Source organism: Caenorhabditis remanei, chromosome V, assembly GCF_010183535.1.
Source record: "Caenorhabditis remanei strain PX506 chromosome V, whole genome shotgun sequence".
NCBI classification, from domain to species: Eukaryota; Metazoa; Nematoda; class Chromadorea; order Rhabditida; family Rhabditidae; genus Caenorhabditis; species Caenorhabditis remanei.
The window spans coordinates 13,127,565-13,143,712 of record NC_071332.1 but is presented as its reverse complement, the minus strand read 5'-3'; the positions used below and the strand labels follow the sequence as shown (position 1 = coordinate 13,143,712).

Genomic DNA, 16,148 nt, shown 5'->3' with positions numbered 1-16,148 from the left:
AAGCGTTCAGAATACGCTCATATCGTGTATATCAGATGTTATTTATTGATATTTTTTGTGAGTTTTAAAATCTTTACGGGCCCCAAAATTGTTGACTTTCAGATTTCTACCATAGCCTATTATGTCATATTTCACTTGAATCAGCTACCTACAGATAGTAACAACTGCGTGTTGTCGTTACAAGATTCATTGTTACTCCGTTACATTTTTGTGTATGCCACTTACATCGCATCACGGAAGAAGAATCAAAAACCAGTAATAATGAATTCAAGTGTAACTCCGGTAGTTTAATAAAATTGATAAATGGTTCTTCTTTTTTCTATTTTTCTTTTTTTATTTCCAAAAACTGCAAAAACACTCAAACTTTAGAATTCAGATGAATACTAAAAATGTGTTAAGTGCACCTGATAGTGAGCAGGATCCAAAATAAACTGTCTCTGATATTGATTTATTCTTTCGGATGAGTCTAAACGTATTTCACAGGATGCAAGTCGATATTACTCATTTCTAACTTTTGAGGAAAATAAGCTGTCTCAAAGAAAATCTCAAAGTTCTGAACAGGTGAAACATTTTGAAAAGAAATTTCTCCGGCCAACGCTCTCAAACTACTTGCATTGAAGCCACACCTTAGTCACTTGGCAATTCCTGCTCAATGGGAAAAGAAACTATTTTAGAACGATTCAATATCTCCAGTTATACACATGATCCACTGGATTTTCTGCCACCAAGAAAATATATTTTCATATCTCTCATTTACATTCTCCTATCGGGTTGTCTATTCTTGAATCTGATTTGCAGAAAAGATGTGAGTTGACTCAGTATCAACTCTGAAGATTTCCTTTTTTCAGAAACTTGTACTCCACTATTTCTCTCAGTTTTGCTACTTTATGCCATTCATTTTCACTTCTCACGTAGTTCTTCATTTACTTCACGATCCGCAGATCTTACACTGGGCTCTTTACAGTGAAAATGATCTTGAAATTCAAATTCGATGCATGATAATTGTGATATTTGATATTCCTGCAGTGCTTTGTCCATCCGTTCCATTTACTTTCACACTGGTTCATTCTTTATTCTTGAACTGGAAACCCCAACCGACGGGGTTTTTTCTAAACTGCAAAGTAAGCAGGTAGAAAACTGGAGCGATTCCAAAAACAGGGCTTCTCAAACAATATTCAAGTTCAGATCACGAATAACATCTTTCTTGGTAACAGTTTTCATTATGATGAACACTTTCCGATATACATTTGGGAAAGGTGGGTTCTTCCAAAAAATACTTTAATTATGTCAACAAAACATATTTCAGGTCGTTTTTATATCAACATTTTCTTGAACAAAAACTTCTTGTTGGTAAATAATTCCCCAAAAAGTGTTATTTTTTATTTGAAAAATTGCAGAAACTTAACATAATCAAGTGGCTGCATGCCTTGGTAACAACACTTTTCTTATTTAGAAAGTTCCATACAATCTTTACCAAACCCAACCATGAAAAGCTATCTCGTTTTGATTATGCTCGAATTTGCCACGTATCGTTATTCATGTTCATTTATTGGGTATGTTCAGATTATATGTAGTAAGGAACATCAAATATCAATTTCAGTCACTCTTTATATTTTCCATCTACTCTGCTTACCTCACTCATCTGGAGAATCCAACCGAAATATTTGTGCTGACGTCGGGATTCCACGATACTTGCATAATGCAGTATCTGTTCATTTTTTCTACATATATCTCACAATTTCCACTTTTGAAAAACTATTTCGGCGCTCCGAAAATTCTCCCAATCATCTCCTGAGTAAATTTGAAAAGACCATATGAAATAAATAAATATACTTGTTGAACTATACAACCGGATATTGAAAACAGTGACTCCACTCGCGAAGGAGTGAACAGATGACTTTGTTAATTTAGTGGTTCAAAGTATATTCACCTTTACCAACTTCTAACTATAAACACGCTGTCTCATGGCTACATTCAAAACTACAGAATGAATCATTGTCATATTGTCATCACATACGGAATATTAGTTGCTCCAAAAAAGACGACAAGACTATAAAAAGATGACTGAATTTGAATTTGAATTTATTTATTTTTTCACGACAAAATGGCTATGAAAATTCACAGAAGACTTGAACATGTCCCTCACGAGACAGTTTCAAGTAAAAAAGAGGAAAAATCTATGTAATCAACAAATAAATAATGATGACATGGGGAAAGACAATTTGAAAGACTAAAACGGGGGCGAGCAATGTTATGGAGATGAGATCAATGGGAAATAAAGGAAGTAGGCAATTGGAGGCAGGGACAGAGAATAAATTAAGAAACTGTTCGTTTAAACAACAGGAAAGGAGGAAGAAATATTAGAACCGGGTTATAGAGGAATCAAGTAGAATAGCAAATTGAGAGGGGGAAAGAAAAGTATTTACATTGTAGGTTATGGCATTCCAATACGGAATGGTGAAAGAGAAAAAGTTATCAGATAGGGGGGAGAGATAGATAAGAGCCATGGGCCTTCTGGGAGAATCAGACAATCTGACAATGGTATTAAGGAAGGGGAAGTGAGATGCGCCAGCAATGAATTTGTAAAGTAGGAGTAATTGGGATTTGAGTCTGCGGTGTCTAATGGAGTGCATTGAGAGGAGTTCCAAGCGTTGCGAGTAAGAAGAGAAAGAGATGTTACAGCACTGGAGCGTTATTCTAGAGTATACTCTAAGGGTGGATTCAAGAAGTCTAGAGAGATGAGATGTGGGGGACAAACAGAAAATAACAGAACAATACTCAAGGATAGGAAGAACGTAAGTTTTAAAAAGGAATGAGTAGAAAGCTGGATGATTTGACTTGAAAGATTTTAAGATCTGAGAGGAACGAAGTCGGGCTAGAGCCACTGTACGATTAATATGAGCCCGGAACTTGAGATCAGGTTCAACAAGCAGGCCAAGATCACGAACGGAGTTGGAGTCAGGAATGGGAGAACCAGCAATAAAAAACTGATGATGAGGGTTGAGTAAGCCGAAGCGAAGCAAACCTGTTTTGGAATGGGCAAGAGGAAGGAAATTGGATTCGGCCCAGTTGGAGACTAAATCAATGCCGGCTTGAAGACTGGAAGGAAGATGAGAGTAAATTTTAATATCATCAGCATAGGCAGCAACAAAAAGGTAAGGAATATCATTCAAACTGAGTAACAAATCATTGATGAACAAGATAAAGAGTGAAGGGCCCGACACGGAACCTTGAGGAACTCCAGAGGAGATAAAAGAGGAAGAGGAATCAACGAAACTGTTAACCTTAACGGAAAAAGATCTAGAGGATAGAAAGTCCGAGAACCAGGCTACAATGGTAGAGGACAAGCCAAAAGAAGAAAGCTTTTTGAGAAGAAGACTATGGGGAACTTGATCAAAAGCTTTCTGGAAATCAAAGAAGACTACATCTAGAGATTTATGAGTTTTTAAGATGATTTTGTAATTGGTTATGACCTGAACTAAGGAGGAGGCACAAGACCTTTTAGCTAGGAAACCATGTTGATGGACAGAAAGTTTATGGGCAAAATCAAGCTTGATGCGGTTACAGATGATGCGCTCGAAAATTCTAGAAAATGGATCAGTGAGAGAAATTGGGCGGTAGTTGATAGGGTAACTAGCATTACCCTTTTTTAGAACAGGGGTTACTACAGCATTCTTCCAAGAGTGAGGGACTGAAGAAGAGCGGAACGAGTCATTGAAGATGATCGAGAGGGGAAGGGAAAGAGAGGTGGCGCAATTTTTGATGAGAAGAAAGTTAGCAAGATGGGGTGAGAAACCACAGCGAGACGGAAGTTTACGTAAAGAATTCTCAATTACCCACGGGGCAAACAGATCAGAATCATGAAGGTCAATAATATGAGATGCTGATAGGATGGGTGAGAAGGAAGAATCCGAAACATTCGGAGCTGCAGAGGGGTTTTTAAAATTAGATGTGAATGCAGTGGTGAAGATGGAGGCTTTCTCGGAGTCGATATTGACGATTCGTCCTTGATATGAAAGAGATGGTATTCCGGAAGTACTTTTTAATCTTTTCGTTATGAGGGAACGGGCTACAAGACTGTGAGGTGAGTTGAGAATACGTTTTTCTGTTCTGGCGTAGTTGCGACGAATAGTTTTGGTCAAATCCCTGATTCGAAGGTTGAGAGACTGGAAATCATTGAAGGAAGAACTAGGGGAGGCAAGAAGTTTAGAAAGACGACAACGAGCACGACGCAACTGGCGAATAGGGTTGGAAGGTGGCTTAGGCTTTGGTAAGGTCTTAGTAGGGGTGTGGGTTTTGATGAGATCATTTAAAATGCGAATAAACATATCGAATTTAGCAGATGGCGAGGGAAGGGTACTGAATAAGACATCCCAGTCAAGGGAAGCAAGATCAGAATTCAAGAGAGTATAATTACATTTTCTGTAGTCAAGTTGAGAGGAAAATGAAGCAGATGCTGGATCAGGAAGAGTGGAAGCCAATGAACGGGGGAAGACCGAGAAATTGACGCTGAAGTGGTCAGAATTCAAAAGTGGAGGGTGACAGACAGGAGGCGAGAGAACTAAATCATCAGAAGATATAACCAAATCTAAAATGTTGGAAGAAATATTGGTGGAGCGAGTAGGAAAATCAACAAGTTGAGAGAGACCTTTAGAAAGTAAAAAATCAGAAAAGGGATGCCGGGAAGAATTATCAAGCCAATCAATGGATGGGAGGTTAAAATCTCCAATAACTAGAGCAGAGGATAACTAGAGCAGAGGATAAACTAGAGCAGAGGATAACTAGAGCAGAGGATAACTAGAGCAGAGGATAAAAACTACAACAAAAAAAATAAAGATTCTATAAGCGGATTAGCTTTCGCTTAATACAAAACAACATCACAAAAACATAGTAAAAACTGAAAATGAAACAGAATCCATAGGAGGAAACGACCTTTGCCCTTTGTCCTCTGACCAATGCCCCTCTCTAAACAATACTGCGATCATAAAACCACATTTCTCTGCGTCCTGGAGATGGAAAAGAACAAAAAGAAGATAAGATGAGAGAGATGATGCCTGCTGTCCATTAGGTAGTGTATCTTTCTCTTTTTCTCTTTTATACTCTCATGTTCTTTTCTTCACCTTTTACTCTCTGTGTACTCTGTTTCTCCGTCAATGTTCTGCGTCTCTCATTGATTTTGTGTATTTTTTAATTTGAAGTGTTTTTATTTTTTGTGTCTTCTAGACGGATTGACTCGTTGGATTTGGAGTATGTCCCGTGGAAACTGCAAGGTATGCGACTCCCCGAACGCCACTAATTTCCATTTCGGAGCACACGCATGCAAGGTACGTCTGTTTGCTTTGAAATTGCCAATTTGAGAGAAACAGAGTGCACGATAATTCAAAGTGAACCTATGCCAACGCGCCCTTTTGAGAAAAATCGCTTACCTAAATTTTTTTGTTCAAGCTGAAGAACTTTGACAAGAAATAGTTTTAAGGACACAAATAACCGAGAAAGGCCAAATTTTTGAAAGAACAAAAAATATTTGAAAATTGCAATTTAGGCTTCAAATAATATTACCAAAAATGTAGTCTCAACAAAGCGCGTTTGCATAGGTTCACTTTGAATTAACGTGAGAGTGAGTTAGAAAATGTACTCGGCCGCTGAGCAGCAAAGAACACTCTTTTTCTCAACTTTTCCTGTTTCTGCATTGAAAGACGGATGTTATAGATTCTGAATAGAATCAATTTTTCAAGGATCTAACAGTTTCTCTCGGTCACTATTACATGCGGGGGGCATAGCTCAGCGGCAGAGCGCTCTCTTAGCATGGGAGAGGGCTGGGGTTCAATTCCCCATACCTCCAGAATTGTTCTTGCTCAAATTCCGAAACTCAATTTCATTAAAGCCCATTTGAATCCAGAAGTTCCATGTTTCGAACCTAAACGTTACAAATTACTATTTGAACCTTTGTCTTCTGAAATTTCTCCTAATTATTCAGGCTTGTGCTGCTTTCTTCCGAAGAACAGTGAAAACTGGTCAAATTTATACTTGTGCCGGTGATAACAGCTGTGAGATTAACCACGCCCTCCGACAAAATTGTAGACAGTGTCGTCTAGCGAAATGTCAAGAGGCGGGAATGAAAGAAGATTGTGAGTTATTTTTCTGTAGAGTACTCCTAAAACTACATTGAATGTTTTCAGTGGTTCAAGGTCAGAAAGTAGGTATATCAGAGAATGGAACTATGAAGAGGAGTAGTCCGATGGAGGAACAGCCGAGCACTTCATCGTGTAAGCATTAGTCATGATAAATTTATTAAAAGTTTGTTATTTTTCTAGACTATGATCATCCGACTCCTCCAGGACCGTCTGAATCCCAATGGGATAATCATTATCATCATCCACCAATAAAATCAATGAGACATGAACAAGAAGATCTAATGGAAATGGAAGAGTTCCAGCAATTCATTCAAATTCCAACTCATACAAGTTCTTCGATTTTAATTTTGCCTGTGACCCCGGTTGACAATTTAGAAGAGGAAGAGAGGCTGTACGGGTTGGCGTCATTATACATGGAGCAGTTGGTGAATTTAAATATGAGAAGAAGGTTGACATATGCAAAAGTTACACTCGCCGCAATGTTCGACGGGCCTTGTGTTTGTGTGAGTGAAAAAATCATGTTTGCAACCGTTCTCAATTGATTATATTTTTCAGCCCTTCGAGATTTCTGATCTTCGCCCATTCGACCACAGATCCTATCGATATAAAAATCGAAATGATTACACAATGATACTGGATTATGTCAACAGATTCCCCGAGTTTCATCTTCTTAACAAATCGGAGAAAACTGTAATTTTTCAAACAACAGCTGCAGTCGATGCTCTTGCTGATCCGGCGTACTACAGCCAAGTGTAAGTTTCGATAATTCGTTCATAGTTTTCCACAATGTTAACATTTCAGAATGTATCCAAATGATTCAGTTTTTGTGACGAGAGAGGGGAAGTTTATTAGAATGGATCCTTTGCCATCAACTGAATTAGATTTGGATTCAGGAGTTTATAGCTCAGAAGACATCAGCATGTACAAGTGAGTTACATAACATAATTAGTAGAAACATCTTAGTTTCTATAAAAATTATCCAGATCTATGGTATTGATGATTCGACGACAATGGAAGAATGTGAACTTACCTTTGAAGAAGCTGAAAATGTCACTTTCAGAGTTCTCACTTTTCAAAGCACTCACTATTTGGCATTACAGTATGTTTTGTGTTAATTGGAAGCACCTGAAGTTCTCAGTTTTAAGATTACTACAAACTACAAGATAAGGGACGTCAAATCTCTGCACGTCAACGTGACGACATTTTTCGAACACTTCTTCTAATATGCAAAGACGAAGGACATGATGACCCAGTACTTCGTGTTTCTGAAATCGTGTTGGCAGTTGGGATTGTGATGACAGAAGTACACGAGTTGGTGACTTCGTTGTTCGAGATTATCGTATTCGATGACGTAGATGACCCGATTTTGAAAGATATGCTCAAGTTTCAATATTAACTTCTCTTGCTGTTGAAATAAAGAATGTGGAAGTGTCGATAAATTGACATTTTGGAATTGAATTTCTTTCACAATAATCACATGTCTCAGAACTGCGCTTATTCTTCCAACAAGTCACACACCTAGCTGATGGATTTAATAATAATAATAGAAGCAAATTTATCTTCTCGTTTCAACAACTCTTCGACTACTTCTATAAACGTTTATACATTTCTCAGCACAACAAAATTAATGTTGGATGTTTTGAGTTGCTTATCTTTTTTATTCCTCATTCTCTACCGTCACTTCAAAAAACTTCAATGTGATGATCTCCATGCACCAATTTTCAATCAGTTATTCGGAGTATCTGCCGTATGTGTTCTTATCAATCTACTTGCGTTAACAGTAAGAATTCTGTGGGAAGCTGGTGTATTGGATGATAATACCGCATTATTTGTAGTTTGCGTTCCTGCCATGTTTCAGTTCTATTCGCATTCTGGAGTGTTTTGTTGTATTGTTTCATTCTCTTTTCTATCTGCAGTTCAAAGAATTATCATTTTGGATTTTCCAGATTTGAAGTTTCTTGTCACCGGGTAAGCTTTATTGAAATAGATCCAACTGTACATTGAACTATTAAAGAATATATCTAAAGTTCGTGATTGCGCTTATGTGGTTTCCTGTTGTCCATTACAATTACATCCTTTTTGGTAATATTCAATAAATATTATCTGAAAAGCTGTGTTGAATTGCAGATGAATGTGAAGATGAAACATTTGCAAGTTTGGCAATAAATTGTACAAATTCAAATGACGAAGTTTTGCTACTAACCTATCAATTTTCTTTCATTACAATGAACTTGTTGACAGTAATATTCTACATTCATATCAACCAAGTTTTATCAAAACTGGCATCAGTGAGTCCTTCTCACAAACCAATTGTTTTATATCATTTTGTACCTGTACTGGTTTTACAAATGGCAAGTTTCTTCAACCTTTTAAAAATGTTGGCGATGTTTTACCTTTAGATTTTCATTGCATTGAATGTTTTAGCAAAAATTGTTTTTACGTATTTTCATTCAAACACAGGGGAAATTGAAGAAATGTTAGTGTTGTTTACGAACCTCAACCGAATGATTTTTCTCCCGTTGGTTCCAATTGTTGTTTCGTTCTCGTATATATCGTCTAGAAGTAGTTTTGGAGCAGTTATCTGGGCCCTCGTATATCCGACGTGGAAAGAATTATCTTCATAGTGAATAAACGGGAGTTTTCGACAAGTTCTATTTACTTATACTAAAAACCCCCAAAATGGTCAGAAATCGAAAACTCCCGTTTATTCTCAAAACCCCCGTTTATTCTTAAAACCCCCGTCTATTCTTAAAACCCCCGTTAAATCATAAAGAGCCAATGTTTCTATCATCCAAATAAATTTTATTTATAAGATTTTCAGATTACTTTTCAGATGATGTGGATGATTGGAGCGAAAACACTCGATTTACAAACTTATTAGTTTATTCACCTGCTTGCCATTTTTCTTCAATCATCTAACCACATCGATTGCCTATGTAATAGCATGAATGCTCATATCTTTTACATCAAAAACTCAATTGAAAGAGATACGAATCATACGGAGAGACTTAACAGTGCAATTGAAAAATTTTATGAAGCTTATTTGATTAGTACCACAATTATTGGTAATTTATTATTTTTGTTTTTAGTTTTTTATCATCGACGAAAGACCTCCGAATCAGAGAAAAAAGAATTCGAGTATCATCATGCACCTATATTTTCCCAGCTCTATTACATCTCAGCTTTCTGTCTTTTCACAACTAACTTTTGTTTCGCATTGACAATTATTGGGAATTGGAGTGGAAATGGTACTATTTATAAACTTTCTGTTATTTTTTTAGTTTACATCGAAATTCTGTTTACAATTTTTTACAATGTTGTTCTCGGAAGTATCATTATGTTTTCGTTTCTAGCAGCATTTCAGAAAATTGTAATTCTCTACATACCCAGTTATAAATGGTCGGTTACTGGGTTAGTTTATCATTTATCATTGGATACTGTTCAGTTTTGATGAATTTTTTCAGAATTTCGATTAGATTAGAAATATTATCGATCTATATCTTTCTTGCTTTATATGGTTGGATGGACTGTAAGTTGGTTTCATGATTCCACCGTGTTCAATTTAATTTCAGATAAATGTATTAGTGAGAACTCTGATAGTTTGATGTGCCCTGATCAAAAGCTGCGAGTTATGAAGATCTTTTTCAACTGTATCATTTTCATTATGTCATTAGTAACCGGATATTTTTATTATCATGTCTACAAACTAGCTCGAAACCTTTCAAAAGAAAATCATGCGTCCCAAGTACATTTGCTCTATCAATTTCTTCCAATTTACACTGTTCAATTGGTACTGTTCACTTCTTTTCAAAATTGGCTATAAAAGAATTATTAAGGTTCACAGCTTTCTATTTCTAATATCTGAAGGTATATCGGAAATTTTTGAAACGAATATGGTGTATATTGTTTGCATGATGTCGGTCACTTTTGCTACACCAGCTGTTCCAGTTATCGTATCATTATCTTATATTGCTTCGAAAGAAAATATCAGACAAATTTTCATGATAATAGTGTATCCAATGTGGCAAGAACTCACTGCCTGATTCTTTTTAATAAAAATAAAATTGTGAAATAGAATAAAGTTTTTTGATTCAGACAGCAAAGAAATCCTGCTTCTTGTCAACAGTTTCGGTTTCTCATGTGTCGCACACTGTAGTTCAACTATTTCCGGTAAGTTCAATGTTAAAAATAGACCAAGGGAAACTGATCAGATAGAGAAGTTATCTATCACGGGCTTCGCCACTGAAAAACTATATACTGAGAACTTCATTGAAATATAAATATAGTATGTATAATCAATTCAAGTAACTTGTTGATTGAGAACGATGTAAATGAGATCGGCCGTTTCCAAAATGTCGATTCAACATTTCCCTCGCCTCTAAAAACATTCGACTGCATCCGAATCAGCTTTCAAATCGATCGATACTTCCTCCTCACGTTTCTTTTCTGTAAGCAGTTCCCAAGATATCGGCTGTTTTTTGACCCATGGATGGTTCATAATTTCTTCGAGAGAACATCTATCGAATGGATCGAATGAAAGACAATTGTCGATCAAATCTTTCACTTCTGTGGAAACCTTAGCATGGTACAGAAGTGGACCGAGAAGATGGGCGGTGCAAATTTCCGTCTCATTACGGAAAGGTAGACGACCATTGATTGAAGCATACAGTAGAACTCCCAATGACCATACTGCTGCTTCTTCTCCGAGGTAAAGAGATTTTCGGAGCCATTCTGGGGGACAACACAGGACTGTTCCATGAAAATGTGAATATGGACGTCGTTGAAATTCAGTAGCAGCACCAAAATCGATTAGTTTTGTTGTACCGGTAGCCAGGTCAATCACTACGTTTTCATCCTGAAACGACAAGATTGTAAAGCGAATCAAAAACAATAAAATTGTTCAATTACCTTCAAATCTCTGTGAAGAACTTGGTTTTGAGCGCATTCATAAACTGTTGATACGATTTGTCGAAACAAAAAGTGTGTTATCTCTTCGCTCAGTTTCCCATGTGTTCTCACAAAATCAAACATATCAATACTAGGATAAGGACGCTCCATGACGATTAAGAATCCTTCTGGGATACTGTACCAGTCGAGAATACGAATTACTCCATCGATTTCAGAACATTTCATCAACATACAGATTTCCATTGGTACCTTTTTCCCATTTATCTAGAAAAACAACTGTTTTAAGAATCTTTCAAAAACTAAAATTTAAACTTACTTCACCCCATTGCTTCACACGTTTTGCTTTGACAAATTTAACGGCCACAGTGGTATTGTCGGACATTCGGACTGCTCTGTAGACCACTCCGAATCCTCCTCTTCCTAATTCCGCTTTAATTTTATAATTCTTCTCAAACTTTGATGATCCAAGACTTGCCGCCAGAGTCAACAGAAATTTCATATTAGCAAACTGAAGAGCAACAAACTTTTTCATTTTCTTTGCAAGAACTGGGAGGGCCATCGATATTTCTTTATACCAAATACACTTTGTTCCCAGAACGAAAGAATACAATTGAAACACATTTCTCTATCATTTCATTTATATAGTAACCGAACACGGGGTTGGAAGACAAATGAGATAAGAATCAGCGGAAATTGCGTGGGAAGAAGAAAACGAGCAACTTGAATGTCTCTGTATGTATATATTTTTTGATTTTTCAACTCCACCCAAGTAAATGTGATCAAAGGTTTCGCATTTCTTATCTTCGAATTGTGAGGAGAATCAGGAAACTCGTGTGATACACGTGAATAGATTAATTTTCAGAACACATAACGATCATACTTGAGACAATAACTTTTTGATCTGAAAGTTTCAAGCTTTTACCAGCACATTCGTTTATTTCTTACTATGTGTTTCTCTTTCAGATTAACGACAAGCATTCCTTTGTTTTTCACCGAATTACCTTTCCAGATAAATTATTTTCTCCGAAAAATTAAATAAAGCTTTCTAACAGAGTGTTCAAAACGAAAAACAACATCAACCACTTCCTCATTGCAAGAATTGCCAATCATTCTTACAGTAGCTATGAACACCTCGAATTCCTCTATTATTGTTGCAAAACCAATTGTAGGGATTCCCGAATATATGCGCTTCCAATACAATTTCAATTGGGTGTCTATCTCAATTGCTATAAAATTGTTTTTTGACATTCTGTGCACAGTTCTGTTCATGAAACTGGTTTTCTTCTACATAAGGAACAAATCAATAATCAGGAAAATTGGTCTGAGAATCGAAATATTCCAGTCATTTCTACTGATGCAATTCTGGAGTATACTCTTGGTAATTGGAGAATATTTGATGTTTCGAATCCCATTGACAGGAGTTTTCACAAGTTACTGTGCCACTGAAAACCCACAGTTACTCTTGCAGTTCATTTTGTTTTTCTTCTATTTAACCCATTTTGGATCTCGATTATTCACAGTCTTGTTTTGTGGTTTAAGAGTTATTATATTGAATTCAAATTCGAAACAGCCTAAAGGAAAAGTAAGAGCATCACATTTAGAATCAATCTTGAACTGAAATTCACAGGTTTTATGCGTTTTCACCCCAATTTTCATTGTCATATCATGTCTTATTGGTTTACCAACTCTCCTATCCGGAGGAACTTGCATTCAAATGTACGAGCCCTACCCATTTGGATCAATTATTATTATTTCAATGTTTCATATTAACAATAAGGTTACTATTTTAAACGGATAATGAAGTAGTCTCTCTTCAACTTTCAGGAGGAATTAGCACTGGGAAATGTGATTTTCACTGCTACAGTCACATTTGTTATAACAGCTCTAAATTGTTCAATGATGTTCAAAATACGGAATAATAAAACAAGGTTTGAATTTGTAGCATAATTCGCAATATTCAACTGATATTTTACGATCTTCTTCCTTCCATAACGAAAAAGCAGAACGAGCACTAACTGGAACTATGATAGTTTTATTGATCCCATTGTTTGTCTGGCTATTTGTTTCGGTGTGTTGATATAACTTCGACTTAATCACATTGTATTTATTTCCAGATAATTGATGTTTTCACAGTTGGCTGGCTCCCTTATATTTTATCCATTAGTTCAATTGCTGTTGATCTCCGAGTGAATCTTGTCACCTGCTATTTCTACTATACACATCCAGTTTTCAAGAAACAAGAAATGGAACCAAAACAAGGGACACTTGCCAAAATTAGCTCTGCTAGCAGATAATAACGATTTCTTGGTTTTTAGAGAAATTATTGGGAAATATTTACAGTTTATCCAACAATAACTTGACTTTAGTTACCGATTATAAATGTCTTTTTGATGCTTCCTTGTCTACTTTTAATTCTATTCACATGAATTTATTGATCCTATTTTTGTATTCAAGATAAGAAATGAAGAAACCATAGATCACACCCACTATTCTGAGTTCCAAAATCAAAAATTTACAGACGCATTTAGGTTGCTCTTTTTCGTGTACTGCCTACGTAATTTCCGCCGGTCTTCTCATGTTTCGCTCTTATCACAATCAGTTTCCCACTCTGAATTCGGTTGCTGCATATAAAAGTGTACTGATAGAGAAATGTGTTTCAGTTGTCTAGTTATATTCAACAGTCATTCAAAATGGATAAAACGTCGATGGCACTTCCAGTTCTTGCTAAGAAAATGAAAAAGTTGGTTTCTCTTCGATTCACGAGTCTGAAAATCTTCTTCAATTTGAAGTCAAGCAATGGACTATTGAAGTTCGAGGAGAGTTATAAAATGAAAGCGGAATTAGGAAGAGGTGGATTTGGAGTGGTCTACAGAGCCGTAAGGATATGTGATAACAAGATGGTAGCAGTGAAGTTCATCGAAAAGAAAAACATCAAGGAGTGGGGAAAAGTAAGTTATTGAAGAAATTCTTTTTGAAAAAAAAACACACTTTTGTTTTCAGATAAATGGGAAAAAGGTACCAATGGAAATCTGCATGCTGACGAAATGTTCAGAAACTGAAGGAGTAATTCGTATTCTCGACTGGTACAGTATCCCAGAAGGATTCTTGATTGTCATGGAGCGTCCTTATCCTAGTATTGATATGTTCGATTTCGTGAGAGCACATGGAAAACTGAGCGAAGAGATAACACACGTCTTGTTTCGACAAATCGTATCAACAGTTTATGAATGCGCTCAAAACCAAGTTCTTCACAGAGATTTGAAGGTAATTGAACAATTTCAATGTTTTTGATTCGTAATACAATCGTGTCGTTTCAGGATGAAAACGTAGTGATTGACCTGGCTACTGGTAAAACAAAACTAATCGATTTCGGTGCGGCTACTGAATTTCAACGACGTCCATATACCAACTTCCACGGGACAATCCTATGTTCCCCTCCTGAATGGCTTCGAAAATCACTGTATCTTGGAGAAGAAGCTGCAGTCTGGTCATTGGGGGTATTACTGTACTCCTCTCTAAATGGACGTCTACCTTTCCGTAATGAGACGGAAATTTGCACCGCTCATCTTCTCGGTCCACTTCTGTACCATGCTAAGGTTTCACAAGAAGTGAGAGATTTAATCGACAGATGTCTCACTCTTGATCCTACTGAAAGGTGTACTCTTGAAGAAATTATGAACCATTCATGGATCAAGAAACAACCATTGTCTTGGGATCAATTGACAAAGAAAAATGTCGAACAAGAGTCAACAGAAGCGAGTAAGGAAAGACATTCATCTGAAGATTTCCATAGTCAACAAGTTGTTTCTGGATGTTGAAGTCACTGCCAATTTTAAATTTCCCCAGCATTGTCATAATAGTTTTCAATCTAAGTTGATCTCATTTCCGTTCATTTCGAAATAGTCATTCAACTGATTTTTCTTCATTGTTTTCCTCAAAATAAATGTGATTTTCTTCCTATCTATGCGTTTCGAACAGCAGTGTACAAATAATCTGAATCATTCTGAAATATGAATTTCTTCAAGAATCCGATAACACTCAAAAATACTATTTTGAAAACGGACAAGTATAGCCGTTCTCGATAATTCAGAATCATTCTGATTGCATTCCAACATTTATTATTCCATCATTCAACTGTACTTGTTCACCTGAAAGAAGAAAATTGGCAAAAAAGTGATTACTTTATAGTGTCTCATATGGTTCCAATCGTATGCCATTAGATAGGCAATAATTGCCACATGTTTTACACGAGACTAGTTACGCAATTTGATTTTTCGTGGTAGTGAAACAATTCGAGAGCACTCAGTGTAATAACTTTAGTTTCAATATGAATTTAGTTGTGCTTTTTACGCAATTTCCGTCGTCGTGTTTTCCTTATCTCACTAGTTTTTGAGTCAAAGTTCAGACAATTCAGTAAACACCGAAACACACAACATTTCGAAACATGGCGTAGACCGCGGGCATTATTATCTTGTGTTAAAAAATCACACATTTATCAAAGCAACACACCGATAAGACAGATGTTCAAAAAACACAACCCATCCTATTCTGGTCAAAGTAGAATTGTTGATAAGAAACCTAACAGGAGAATCAAATGCATTTTTGATCTATGGAACAGTCTAGCTTATCTGTAAAACTATTAATAGCAACTGATTGTTTCCGGTTATTTCTTGAAGTTTCTTATCAAACGTCTAGATATTTGAACTTCTTTGAATAAACGGTTACTTGAACAAAACTACACACTTTCCGGAAATAAAAATGATGTTCGCTTTTGACAAATTTAGGAAACACATTTCGCTTAACTTTGACAGTTTAGATTCTATTCTTGTTACCGAAAATCTGTCGATCTGTTAAAATCTGTGGTGAAAATTCTGAGCATAGATTTATCCAAGTTCCTTTATTTTTTGATTCATTATTTTTCATATCGTATGTATTTTCAAAGCCAGATAAATAAAAAGTTCAACCAGAACTCCAACGCAAAAAGCTTAATCAAATCTTTTCTTTTTCAGATAAAGTGCGACTTCGAATATGCGTGTTTTGTAGCTTTTCATGCCCAAATGAGTAAAATTTTCTTTTTGATCTGATCTTGTTGATCAGTCTAGTCTG

General features: G+C 36.2%; 4 protein-coding genes across 4 annotated transcripts; 3 read left to right on the top strand and 1 right to left on the bottom strand.

The window, feature by feature from the left end:
* Positions 1 to 5,249: 5,249 nt before the first annotated feature.
* GCK72_019554 (uncharacterized protein) lies at positions 5,250 to 7,530 on the top strand (the record flags this gene model as incomplete). Its single annotated transcript, XM_053733088.1, has 8 exons — positions 5,250 to 5,324; positions 5,978 to 6,128; positions 6,180 to 6,266; positions 6,315 to 6,637; positions 6,690 to 6,886; positions 6,936 to 7,061; positions 7,118 to 7,233; positions 7,280 to 7,530. 8 exons carry the CDS (start codon positions 5,250 to 5,252, stop codon positions 7,528 to 7,530), a joined length of 1,326 nt encoding a protein of 441 aa, XP_053582001.1.
* A 2,982-nt stretch (positions 7,531 to 10,512) lies between these two features.
* Positions 10,513 to 11,601, bottom strand: GCK72_019553 (uncharacterized protein; the record flags this gene model as incomplete). The annotated part of the gene is made up of 3 exons (XM_003115661.2): positions 10,513 to 10,989; positions 11,043 to 11,306; positions 11,359 to 11,601. 3 exons carry the CDS (start codon positions 11,599 to 11,601, stop codon positions 10,513 to 10,515), a joined length of 984 nt encoding a protein of 327 aa, XP_003115709.2.
* Positions 11,602 to 13,065: 1,464 nt separating this feature from the next.
* Positions 13,066 to 13,336, top strand: GCK72_019552 (uncharacterized protein; the record flags this gene model as incomplete). Its single annotated transcript, XM_053733087.1, has 2 exons — positions 13,066 to 13,110; positions 13,157 to 13,336. 2 exons carry the CDS (start codon positions 13,066 to 13,068, stop codon positions 13,334 to 13,336), a joined length of 225 nt encoding a protein of 74 aa, XP_053582000.1.
* Positions 13,337 to 13,732: 396 nt separating this feature from the next.
* On the top strand, positions 13,733 to 14,860 carry GCK72_019551 (uncharacterized protein; the record flags this gene model as incomplete). The annotated part of the gene is made up of 3 exons (XM_003115173.2): positions 13,733 to 13,990; positions 14,043 to 14,306; positions 14,360 to 14,860. 3 exons carry the CDS (start codon positions 13,733 to 13,735, stop codon positions 14,858 to 14,860), a joined length of 1,023 nt encoding a protein of 340 aa, XP_003115221.2.
* Positions 14,861 to 16,148: the final 1,288 nt, after the last annotated feature.